This window comes from Miniopterus natalensis, chromosome 4 (genome assembly GCF_054644295.1).
Source record: "Miniopterus natalensis isolate mMinNat1 chromosome 4, mMinNat1.hap1, whole genome shotgun sequence".
Lineage (NCBI taxonomy): Eukaryota > Metazoa > Chordata > Mammalia > Chiroptera > Miniopteridae > Miniopterus > Miniopterus natalensis.
Genome location: NC_142084.1, coordinates 20,053,144 through 20,066,205, shown reverse-complemented (window position 1 = coordinate 20,066,205; position 13,062 = coordinate 20,053,144). Strand labels below are relative to the sequence as shown.

General features: G+C 52.6%; 1 protein-coding gene across 1 annotated transcript in view; it reads left to right on the top strand.

The window, feature by feature from the left end:
- Positions 1 to 1,349: 1,349 nt before the first annotated feature.
- Positions 1,350 to 13,062, top strand: part of SLC25A48 (solute carrier family 25 member 48) — a 41,756-nt gene continuing 30,043 nt past the window's right edge. Inside the window, exons 1-4 of the mRNA XM_087815893.1 lie at positions 1,350 to 1,395; positions 5,769 to 5,812; positions 9,729 to 9,800; positions 11,764 to 12,022. Coding sequence (XP_087672019.1) covers positions 1,350 to 1,395; positions 5,769 to 5,812; positions 9,729 to 9,800; positions 11,764 to 12,022 — 421 coding nt within the window. The remainder of the gene's footprint in view (positions 1,396 to 5,768; positions 5,813 to 9,728; positions 9,801 to 11,763; positions 12,023 to 13,062) is intronic.

Genomic DNA, 13,062 nt, shown 5'->3' with positions numbered 1-13,062 from the left:
TTCAGACAAGGTGGTAGAACAGGGTTTGGGGCCTGCTTGTCTGCATGGGGTAGGGGCTGGCCCAGAGAGCCCTGGGGTAGTAGGCACCTGTGGATTCTGGGACCTGCACTTCCAAACACAGTGTGCTATCTGGCCACCCAAACCTCACGGCCAGGCAGCTGTCAAAGGAAATTTCCAGCCTAGCCTTATTCCTGAAGGCCTGGCCAGGGACAGGCTGAGAGTCTTCTGGGCTCTGGAAATTCCCACCTGGCCAGAGTGCTCTCAGCAGGGGCTGTGTGCCTTCAGCAGGGGCTGCTGCAGGGCCTTCAGCTCTGGGTGTGGTCTGCCCTAGACCCTCCACTATGATGGCCAGGTCTTCGGGTAGAAGCTCAAATCTATTCTTACACAGCTAAGCCTGCAACTCTGGTGTGACAACGTTCATGGGCCAGTTTTCTAAAAGATTCAGTCACACACATATTATATACACCAAATACACGGGGATTTTCCTCACCTATGAATGGGGATCATAATAGCATCCACTTCACAGGGTTGCTGTGAGGAGCAGGCCCAGGTTCAGTGAGTGGGGCATGATTTAAGTGGGGCTTGAGAACAGCTGGCTATTATTAATGGCTAATATTTATTTAGAGCTGACTTGGAGCCTACTCTGCTTTCCATACATTATGAATAGATAGGGTTCTGAAACCTGGGGGCTATGGGAAGATGTGGGGAGCAGCCCGGGTTAGAGGCCCTAACCTCTAAAACGGCATGGAAAATTGCATGTCCTGTATGTTTTATAGCAAAACTGCCCCTGGCTTTCCAACCAGCTCCTCAGAGAAGTAAGAACTTCTGGTTTAGTTGGACATTTAGTTAGAATTATTTCAATGCTGTTTTAGCTTAAAAGAGGATGCGTCTTCCCGACCTTGGATAAAGCATCCTTTCCCTCCCTCTACTAATGAACTTTGCAAAAATGTCCCTGAAATTATTTCCAGTGTTGGACGTGATGTGAAACAATTACAGCCCCCCGCGGGCACTGTCGCCTAAGGCGCCAAGGTTCTGCCGCTGGCAAGGGAGAGGTGCACGGAGAAGGTCGGATTCGGGACTCTCGGGTGGCACCGGCATCTGGGCGCCTGGGGCGTGCGGTGCCCGCCCGCCTGCTGCGCCTTTAGGGCCCGCTGGGGGCGCGCTGCCCGCGGGGCCCGGACGGACCGGAGGCCGGGCTGGGGGGCCGACCCGCGTGCGCTCCGAGGCTCCCGTCCGCCTCCCGGCGCCCCTCCTGCGGGCCACGCCCCGCACACGCCCCGCACACGGCGCGCACACGCTGAGTGGGTACCGACCCAGTCCCGGGCGGGCGCGGCGCCGCAGCCCCGGCCATGGGCAGCTTCCAGCTGGAAGACTTCGTGGCCGGCTGGATCGGAGGTGAGCCCACCCTGGGTGGGAGGGACCCCGTAGAGGTGGGTGTGCTTTCGGGAGACCCCTCGGGCCGAGAGACAGAAAGAGAGGCGAGCCGGCACCGCGCGGGCCGAGTTTACACCCCGGGCGCGGGCCAGGGTCTCTCGTGCCCGCGCGTCCCGCCCCCGCCGCGCGCGCCACCTGCTGCGGGGGAGCCCGCGCCCCGCGCCCCGCGCCCCGCGCCCCGCGCCCCGCGCCCCGCGCCCCGCGCCCCGCGCCCCGCGCCCCGCGCCCCGCGCCGGGGACCGTGCAGTTCCCAGCGCGCCGCCCGCCTGAACTCCGCGGACCTCACGGAGGTTCACCTGAGCTTCCAGTTGCCTCCGCGTTAGGATCCGCGGGGCTCGGTCGGGTAATGATTAAGCCGCTGGTTCGAGCCCAGCGCCAATGGAGCGTCCCGGCGCGTGCACACCCTTCGGTGACCGGGTGCGCACCTGCGTTTGGGGACGTGGCTAGCAGGAACTTGCGGGCAGGGTGGCGCTTCGCCGCTGCCCCCGGCGCGGGGCGGGAAGCGCGATTTTGTGCTCAGGCTGGTTCTAGGGGCGCCCGGGCTGCGGGGAGCGGAGAGGAGGAGCCCTTCCCGCCTTCAGCAGCTGCCAACTGTCAGGACCCTCCTGGCACTAGGGTCCCTTCGCGCCGCTCCAGGGGCCACTCTCTGCTGGGCCTGAGATGGGTTTGCTTGCTCCAGAGTTTCACCCATTTCCTCCTTTCTTCTCCTGATAGGTCTGTTCCTCTACTGCTCAGAGGGGAGCGGGAGCATGGGGGGGCTGGAGGGCCTTTACTTATTGTAAAATATTATCTTCCTTTTGGCCCTATGATGACCATCAGCAAAGGGATATTGTCAAATGCAGCCCTTTCCCAAAGACAAAATAAAATACTGAGGTGCTGAGGCAGAGGCTGTGGCAGGTTTGTGCCCCATCAAGCGTTGTAGGTATGGAGGAGACCAGGAAATTTGCAGGAAAAGGGAAAAAGAGAGAGAAAGAGAGCAACAGGCCAGATAGCATCCCAGGTCCTTCTGCTTCTGTCCCCCACAGATGGCTGCAGGGCATCTGTTTCTCATGGTCCTGAGCAGAGGTGGCTCTGTCACATGGGCAATTCTGCTGACACAGGCTCTCTCGGGTTGGGCTGAGACCTGCCTCTCCTAATTTTCCCATTCAGGGGCCTCTACCGGGAGGCCCACTGTGCACATCCAGGCCCTCTTTGGACAACCCTTCAGTCATACCAAGGGAAAGCTTTCCCTCCGCTGTTTCCTTAAGTAGCCAGACCAACTTCAGTGGGGCTGTCAGTGTCCTGGTTTAGAAACGCCCTGAAGCTTAAAGCTGTCAGAGGAGCTCAGTGTCTTTGATGACACGGAGACCCTCCCCAGTGCACACAGCAAGTAGCGCATTGCCTTTTATTCTGCAAATGTCTGTACTTTGTTGATGTTAACTTGTTGTTGTTTTTTCTTTTTTGCTTCCATGCAATGGTGATGAGTGTAGTAAGGTGAATACTTAGTAGGTATCAGGTCCTAAGTGCTCTGTGTAGATTTAAAAAACAACTCTATTAAAGTTATTTTACATATCATAAAATTCACCCATTTCAAGTGTACAATTCAGTGATTTTTAGTAACTTTACCAAGTTGTGAAACCATTATCATAAATTAGTTTGGGAACATATTTACCCCCAGTAAGATCCTTATGCCCATTTACAGTTAAACTCAATCCTCTCCTTTACCCTTCGGGCAACCACTAATCTACTTTCTGGCTCTATAAATTGGCCTTTTCTGGACATTTTATATAAATGGAACCGTAAAATATGTGGTCTCTTTTGTCCATTTATGTATATTTTTTTGTAATCCCAATGAGGTAGCTACTATTCTTACAGCCCCATTTTACAGATGAGGAAATGGATACACAGAGAAATTCAACAACTTGCCCAAGGCCATGCATATAGTGTGAGCACTGGGATTCCAACCCAGGCAGTCTGGTACCAGGGCCATTTTAACCCGTGTACTTACTATAGTTTTCTTTCTTAATGACCTTGCATGATAAAATGTCACCATTAAATCCTTCACATTTTGTTTGAAATTCTACTGGTTTGTGAAGTCCCAAGGTCTGATAGTCTGATTTCTTATATTGCATCCTCTACTTTCAGATGGGTGGGCTAAATGAGCAGGGAGATGCTGGCCCAAGGCTGGGTCTGGGGCGTGGCCCTGGGCTGAGGGATGCCCATCGTGAAGGATGCACTCACTGGGGGGAAGCCTCCCGAGCCTGAGGACCAGGCTCCCTCATTCCCCTGCTGGGAGGGGTCCATGTGGCGTGAATACTCCAACTCCCCGCTGCCCTTCACCTTCTGCTTCTGCCCAGTTCTGTGGGAAGCAAAGGCTGAGAGGGGTCTGGAGGTTCTAGACCAAGAGCTGGTTTCTCTTCCCCTGTAAATACCTCGTATTTCAGCACCCCTTACCTGCCTTACCTGGTGAGCAGAGACACTTTCTTTCTCATCACCAGCTGGAGAATTTGTCTTAGAAAAGGGGCTCCTGTTTCCATCTCACAGTCACTGACTTCTCCAATAAGGGCTTCTTAATCTTTGTGGCCTCAGGGTGGCCTCTTTCCTCCAAAGTGGTTCAGGTCTTGTGAGTGTGTGTAGGTAGGCATTTTTCTGTGAAAAGACCCAGAGTATCCATCACCTTTTAAAAGAGTCTATCTTTAAAAATTAAAAAAAAAAATCAATAGCAATTGCATCTCTTTTTGAATGTCCTATAAGTGCCAGGCTCTCTGCTGGTACTTACATTCATGACCTCATTTTGCTCTTACAATGGAACCGTGAAGTAGGTGCTAATATTATTCACACACACACACACACACACACACACACTACAGTTGGGTAACCTGCAGGTAACTGAGAAGTTTCTGGGTTTTCTCCTCACACTCTTCTCCTTTTTTGGAGATGAAATTTACATAACATAAAATTAACCATTGGGTGACATTTAGTACATTCACAGTGTTCTGTAACCATCACTTCTATCTAGTTCCAGAACATTTTCCTCATGCCCAAAGGAGTCCCTGGGCCCAGGCAGTCATTCCCATTTCCCCTCCCCCAAGCCCCCGGCAATTGCTGATCTGCTTTCTGTCCCTGTGGACTTACCTATTCTGGATAGTTCATATAAATGGAATCATACATGTGACCTTTTTCGTCTGGCCTCTTTCGTTTACATAATGTTCTCAACACTCAACCACGCTGTGACCTGTATGAGCACTTCATTCCTAGTTATGTCTAATAACTTTCCCCTGTATGGACAGATCACATCCTGTCTATCCATTCATCCAGCGGTGGACAGCTGGGGCGTGTCCACCTTCTGGCCCTTGTGGGCAGTGCTGCCTGTGAGCATGTGTGCACATGTACTTGTTTGAGTGCCTGTTTCCATGTCTTTTGGAAATTTACCTGGGAATGGAATTGCTGGGTCATATGGTAATTCAATGCTTAACTTTTTGAGGAGCTGCTGAACTTCTCCACAGTGGCTACACCATTTTATATTTCCACCAGCAATGTATGAGGGCTCTAATTTCTCCACATCCTTGACGACACTTATTTCCTGTTTTTTGGTTTAAATGATAGCTGTCCTCATAGGTGTGAAGGGGACTCTCACTATGGTTTTGATTTGCATTTCCCAAACGACTAATGATGTTGAGCATCTTTGCCTGTGCTTGTTGCTCATTTGCATATCAAGTCCTTTGCCCGTTTTTTTTAGGTGTAAGCATTCTTTATATATTCTGGATACCAAATTCTTATCAAATATATGACTTATAAATATTTCCCCCCATTCTGTAGGTTGACTTAACTTTCTTGATAGCATCCTTTGGTGCACAAAAGTTTTAACTCTTTATGATGCTCAGTTTATCTATTTTTTCATTTGTTACTTGTGCTTTTGGTGTCATATCTAAGAATCTATTGCAAATCTAAGGTCATGAAGATTTTCCCCTGTGTTTTAGTATATAGTTTTTATAGTTTTAGGGTTTCCATTTAGGTCTTTGTTCTCTTTTGAGTTAATTTTTATATGGTATGAGGTAGGGGGTCTAACTTCATTCCTTTGCATGTAAATACCCAGTTGTCCCTGCACCTTCACCGCCCTTTGGGGTGGGAGTGGGGTGCTTGTTTCTTAAGGCAAAACTGGGTTTTACTTCATTTTCTCTGCCTTCCTGTATACCTCAGCCAGTGTCTAACACATTGCAGGGTCTCTCTGGTGACAGGGCATTGACTGAATAAGTGACTGTAAGTTCTTGAGCCCTCTGTCCTGTCCCAAGAGCCAGCAAGTGCAAGCCAGGAGTCCAGGGCTGAGTGACCAGGTGTTCTCTTCCAATCCACAGGTGCAGCCAGTGTCATTGTCGGCTACCCCCTGGACACGGTCAAGGTACGGCCTTGTTCGTCATTAGCTCTTGGGAAGGGGCCTGGAGTGCGTCTGCCCGTAGCACAGTGCCTGCCGTGTCTGATCCTCAGAGCCTCCAGCCCATGGGGGTGTGGCCCCAGGAGGCTCTGCTTTGGAATGGCTCTACCCTCATTACTTGGCAGTGATTTTGTTTTTGTGAATGTCTCATTTCTGCTTCCAGTCCTCCTGAACTGCGGGGGATGGGAAGGCACTGGTGAGTGTCTCCCTGTGAACTAAGGAACTAGGAAAGGCTTTAAGTGTGATTTAGCACCTGAGCCCAAAATCTAGGACTGGGTTTGAGGTGATTATAAAATGGAGCTGAGATGGGGACACCTCGTGGGCTCTACTTGGGAAAGACCGGCATGGCCAGTTTGCTGATGCACCAGGTTTCTGACCGCAGCTGACAGATCTAAATCCAGGAAAGAGGGGTCAGCACTCAATCCTTGGTGGTCATGGGTGTCAGGGTAGGACTCTGGACCTGGGTCGGGAAGGGGAAGCCAGTATAAGCTGAGGAAGCTCATGTGACGTGAGGACTCTGGAGCCAGCAGGGCCATCTGGCACGGGGTCACTCAAGCCCCTACAGATATAGAAGCTGGCTCAGAAAGGGGAGGTGCTGGCCGCAGGTCACACAGCAAGTTAAAGCACCGGGGAGTAAGATACTACAAGGAGCATTCTTTGACTCCACTCCCACCCCTGCCACCTCTCCCCAGTGGTGAGCAGGACTCAGAGCCATATCCTGAGAGCATGGCCACAAATAGTGACATTCAGATCCAAATATAAAGCTCTGCTCGGATCACACACAAGGAGGAGCCTCGCAGGCCCCTCTCGCAGGGCTGCTGCTGTCTCCTTTCTCCCCACCCTCCCTGCGCGACACCGGGCCCGTCCTAGGTCAGCCCAGGCCTGCTCCCTCGGATGGGAAGGTCAGCCTACTTGTCTTAAATAGTTGAAGATATTTCCTGGCTCCTTATGTCCCTCATATGGCCCCTGCCTTTTGCTCAGACATCAGCCGCATATTGGACACTTTGTGTAGGCACCGTGGGGATGACAAGGCATCGGTGGTGGGCCGAGCAAGTGCAGTCCCTGTCCTGTGGGTTGTACAGTCATATTCTGAAGACAGCTGAGCTATGTCTCCCTGGGGGAATGTCCTTCCCTCACCCCAGCTTGGCCAGGGGCAGGTAGACCTGTTAGAGCCACCACGACCCCCTTGCACAGGCAAGTCTGGCCATCCTGGGCCTGGCCACATGTCACCTGAAAAGGCTGGAGCTCTCCTTCTCCACTCTGTCCCCTGAGCCTCTGGAGGGAACCCTTTCTGATACATAAAATCCAGTCTCTGCTCAGACTAAGAACTTCCCCGCTGAGGGTACAGCCTGGTGAGGCCAGCTTACACTGCCAGCCTCTGGGTCCAGCCCAGGGGTATGGCCCAGGGCCCTTGTGTCTCCCTAGGACATCCTCCTTCCTTCCTTCTGGCTCACATTTTCTCTAGAGTCCCTGTCCAATGAGAAAGGTCCAGGCAAGCACTTAAGAGTCAGAATAACGCCTGGGACCAGGGCACAGCACTTAACCTCCCTGAGCCTTGATGTCCTCCTCTGTAAAATGGGCAAAGAGCACCTCCCCGGCGGGGCTGTCATGAAGATCACTGTGACACTGAGGATAGAGCAATGAGGCGGCCACCCTTGTCCTGATGAACACAGATGCGGGGATGTGTCTGGGGCCCCAGGGCTGGCCCATGGGAGAGCTGAGCTAGAAGAGCTGCCCAGGTTGCTGAGTTAGGTCAAAGTTTCCTTCCCTGCCTGTGGCTGCCTTGTCACAGGTGGGAGAGCCAGCCACGACTGGGACTGGGGTCAGGATTCTTACCTGGCTCCTGGCAATAAAGGTGCATTGAGGGTTTATGCTGATGAAGTGTGACCAGGGTTTCTAATCAGGGCTTGGCTACCTTTAGTCCAGCTATGGAAGTATAAGAGAATAAATTTGTATTGTTTTAAGACACTAAGTCATTTGTTACAGCAGCAACAGGTAACTAATACAGGGAGTCAGCTTTCTTCATTTGTAAAATGGGGATAGTATCCATGCTGCATAGCATTTGTGTGATTCAGTATGATAAGTTCTACAAGATACCCAGTGTGTCCCCAAGTATGCAGTTGATGTACATTAAATGCCAGCCCCTGTTGTAACTGGAGACCCTGGAGGTTTGAGCTGTACTGCTGGCCTCAGTGGCAGCCTCCCAAGAGCTGGTCGCACGGCCGGCAGACTTTGCTCTATGGCTGTGATCCGGGTTTAGCTCTTGGGCTACGTGCCCTCAAGTGCCATTTGCTGTGTGACTTGAGCATTCAACCTCCTTAGTGGGAAGCTGATCCCTCCTGGTGCTCAGCCATTTTGTGGATTCACTACCCAGGGCCAGCAAGAAGCACGGTCAGCCTCAGGCCAGCCTTAAATGGGGCAGAGGGGCCTGCTCCCTTGCCCCCTATCCTGGCCCACACCTATGTCTTGGTTGGGGATACCCCAGCCCAAGGTGGACCTCTGTGGTTCTGCTTAACCGGAAGACGTGAAGCCCAGTTCTCACCTTGCTGAATCTTCCAGAGCCTCTTCCCCACCACCCAGCCCTTCTGACCCTTGTTTATTTTCCCCCATGGCACTTGTTATCTGACATATATATTTACTTGGGATTTACTTTTTATTGACTATCTTTTCCAACCCCACTCGGTTTAAGTTCCATGAGGGCAGGGACTTTGTTTTCTCCACTGCTAAACTCCCTGAGATTGGAACAGTTATGGCTTTAAAATAGGCACTCAATAAATATGGGCTGAGTGAGTCAATAAATACATTTGTCTGATTGTGAAAGTAATATTTATGACCAGTGTGATAGCATTCAGGTATCATACCTATAGGAGCACTACATGTTTCCTCTGGTTATCTTATCTGGATAAAACTATTTAGATGACTGCCTCTCAAACTCTTAGCCATACTATTAGCCATGGTTATCCACACAGGGGAGGGGTGGGAGTGGAGAGAGGATGGGCCAAAAGAGACGTTAGCTTTATATGTAATGCTGAAAATTTTTTTATTAAGAGAATGTATTCCTATATTTTGTAAGTAAAATTATTTTTTAATTATATAAGCTAAAAACAATCAAAGTAGCCCTGCTTATTATAGGAAAGTTGGAAAATGAAGAAAAGTTTAATGCAGCAAAACATGACCCATGATTTTCATCTCGGAGACCCTCACTTTTCTGACTTACGTTCTTCCAGGGTCTCCTTCGCTTGTCTACAGATTGAGCTCAGGCTGTTAGTGTGAAGTGTTATTCTGCACCCTGGGCCATGGCACCTCATGGACCCTGGGTTCGGGTGGGGTGGGGATGGGTAAAGAGTTTAGAGTTTATTTGAAGTTGATAGGAGGCCACTGGACAGCCTTAAAGGGCAGTGACACAATTCATCAGACTGTCAGAGAGCAGTCTGAGTGTGTCAAGGAGTGAGGGGGGAGCAGGAGGCCATCACTCAGATGAGAGATGAAGGGGTTGTGGAGGCGAGATGAGCAGGTCTCTCCCGGGAATATTTGGGAGGGCAGAGTGACAGAAGATGAGACAGAACCACGCAACTGGTTAGCTTTTTGTACTCAAGAGGTAGGGATCAGATGTCCCCAAACAAGTGTCATTTTTGCTCAACAAGCCGACCTTTGTTCTTTTCTTGGACCAGGAGGGCTCCTGCTGCATTTGCTAAGGTCTGAATGGGACGCTGAGGGAGGCAGTGCGGGCGGACAGAGGGCCATTCTGCCCAGGACTGAAACCCAGACCTCCCTCCTGCCCGGGTCACTTTGGGCAGGACCTTCCTTCCCTCCTCTGGGCGTGCTGGGGGCAGTGGGTGTGAATCATCTCTCCCTGGGCCTCATGCCCTTCCTCTCTCCACAGACGCGCCTGCAGGCCGGCGTGGGCTACGGGAACACCCTCAGCTGCATCCGCACCGTGTACAGAAAGGAGAGTGTAAGTGCCCCTCGGGGGGCCCTGCAGCCACGCCCACCAGGGCCTACCCCGAAATGGGCAAAGCCCACCCAGGCCTGGGCACTGCGGCCACAGCCCCCCACCAGCATGTCGGGTGGACGGCTCGTTTGTTCCCACTCATCACATTTGGCTCAGTTGTCCCTGATCATCTCACACCACACCTCAAATATTCTGTGTTACCTAAACCTAACCCTGCCACCTAGTGTGATGTTATTGGAGAAAAACACTGGTTTTGTGTAACCTCTCTGGAGAAATTTGGAGGAATTTAGGACCACAGTGTGGAAAATTCCTGCAAAAAACAGAGTGACCTGTCAGGTTTGCAAAACTGAGCGAGTGGTCAGTACCATGTGCCCACAGGCTCCCCTTTATCCAGGCGCAGTCGCCGGCGCCAGGCGCTCAGACATCACACGCCCACAGCTGGCTTGAACCACAGGGCGCCCGAGACCCTGGGACCCAAGGTTTTTCTTTGCAAAGGGGGAATCCTGAGTAATGTTCTATAGAAGATTCATCAGGTGCCCTCCCGGAGAATTACCGTGTGCTTTAGGGGGACTGTCTAAGGCCCCTTTTGGGGGAATTTAAAGTAAACTTTAAAATTTAGGATGACATGACCTGTTGAGTTAAAGCAATGGGCAGGTGTTAGCCCCATGGCAGTCCAACACTTGTCCTTCAGTCACCAGAAACGTGGCCCCATTGCTGACCGCGGCCCATGTGGGATGTGCCCTGGGGCCCGGAGCCTCCCGCCTGCACCTGGAGTTGTTTCTCAGACCAAGTGTGTCCTGTGTCAGGGCATTGTTCTATCTCTCTGATCAGCTGCTTTAAAACCAGGGCGAGTTCTGCAGACCTGGGACTAGCTGTTCCAGGGTAATGAGTGACTCCTCAGTACCCGGAAAGGCGACTGTTGACTCTCCCCTGTTGGCACATGTTCTCCACAGTGTCTGCCAGCCAGTGTCCCAGCTCCAGAGTTTCTGTGGACACCGTGGATGTTCCTCTGAGACACAGCAGCTCGGGGCTCAGTGATGTGCCAGGTTACCTGAGGAAGAGGCTGGAGCAGAGTGTGTGTGTGTGTGTGTGTGTGTGTGTGTGTACCTGCTGCCCATGTGAGTGAGCATGCACATTTGAGGTGTCCTATCTCTGGCACATGAGATGCATGCACACAATTCAGGATTGGCCTGGGCTTGCACAACAGCTTCCGGTGCTTTCCGCCGTGGATGCAGGGCTCGCGTGTGCTGCCCAGACTCCTCCCAGGGCCCGGGGAATCTCGGCTTTCGGCGGTCACTGAGCATGCAGTTGGGAAGGGCCCCCTCCTCAGCCACCTATGTCCTGTGCATGTGCAGAAGCCGCTCCCCGCTGTTTTTCCTGGGGCTCCTCCCTTGAGCTGTTCCTCCAAGAGACACCCATGCTCAGGGGCACCCATCTGCAGATGGGCCCAAGTGCCCCTGGGGGGCTGGGCTGTAGGACCCTCTTCTCAGGACCTCACCACAAGCTTAGCACATTATTGTTTAATTTGTCCACCCACGTTCACCCCTTCCCTCCCCCCCCCCCCCCCCCAGGCCATGAACTCAGGGAAGGCTTTCTTCTGTATTGCTGTCCCCAGGGCCTGGCACGTGGCAAGTGCCCAGAGAAAGCTTTTGTTGGAGAGGCAAATGAGGAGGGTGTGTGTGATGCTTGGCAAGCCCATTACCCACTAGTGCTCCACAGGCTCCCCCTGGGCCACCCCAAGAGCACTGCCTCTCAGGGCAAATACAGGTTCCAGGCCCAGGACACCACCCTCACACAGAAGCCGGTTCCTCAGGGCAGGAATGCCCTCCCCGCCCGTCTCCTTTCACATCAGCATCCTTCGTCCTACTCACTGGCACACCAGCCTGCAGGGTCTGTGCCCAGGACAGTGTGGGGAGCCTGGCACCGGCCTGCAGTGCTCACGCTCCCCCCCCGGGTTTCCCCACAGGTGTTCGGCTTCTTCAAGGGCATGTCCTTCCCCCTGGCCAGCGTCGCCGTCTACAACTCTGTGGTGTTTGGGGTCTTCAGTAACACGCAGAGGTTCCTCAGCCAGTACCACAGCAGGGAGCCTGAGGCCGGCCGGCCCCACACCCTGTCGGACCTGCTCCTGGCCAGCATGGTGGCCGGCGTGGTGTCCGTCGGCCTGGGCACGCCCGTGGACCTCATCAAGATCCGCCTGCAGATGCAAACACAGCCGTTTCGGGAAAGTAAGAGGCCTGGTGACTGGGCACCTGGGACCCCCCTCCTGATTCGCAGATCCAGGGTGCCGTTGTTAGCATCCATTTTATTGAGCAGGGATCTGCAGGGTTGTGTAATAGTTTGTCATTGTTACTTTATCTGGAGTAGTAACTCTCATTGGCTAAGTATTTACCAGATGCCAGGCACCTGCTGAGAGCTCTGCTTGTCTTCTCTTAATTTGTCTTTATAACCATTTTGTGAGGCAGGTGCTGTTACTCTTTCTATCTACAGAGGAGAAAACAGGTTCCCAGAGGTTAAGACACTAATTCAGGGACACACGATTAATTGCTGGTGAGTGAGGACCAGCTCCGTAATTTGCAACGCCCAGTGAAAAATAAAATGTGGGATCCTTGTTTAAAATTATTAAGACTTTTAAAAGGTCAACATCAGTGCATTAAGCCAGGCATCGGGGTGCAGCTCTCCAAGCCACACCTGCCCATGTACCTGGGAGTGCAGCTGGGGAGGCCTCGCACCTGGATGGGCCACAGGGCCAGGGGGCCGCTCCTCTCTCCACCCTTGACCCTCCAGTTAAAGCTTTGCTTCTTGGTGTGCCCTGCGCCATTCCTGCACCTGTCACTTCCTCCTCACTGGGAGCAGGCTTCTGTGTCTTCTCCTGGGAGTGGTTCTGATAAGGAGGAGGGAAGGTACCCGAAGGCACTTCCTGTGCAGGGTAGAAGGTGCCGCCTCCAGAAGGGTGAGCTGGGGATCTTAGAAGACAAATTTCAATACCTTGGAGTTTGGCTTCTGGCTTTAATTTTACTGTGCCTCCTCGGGGAAGATGCTGCTCCTTCCTAGGCCTCAGTCTCCTTTTCTGTATAATGGAAGGGCTGGATTCGTGATCCTTCCTGTTACCTAAGGTATCAGATCAGGGCTAACTGCTCGCGTGGAAAATACCCTTCTCCCTGGCAGCCTTCTGTGTGTGATCCCCTGTGGGCTCAGCTGTTCCCACAGACAGAGCTCAGAGAGCTTGCTCAGGAGGATCCCAGCCCAGCGTGTCTCCTTCTGTGGC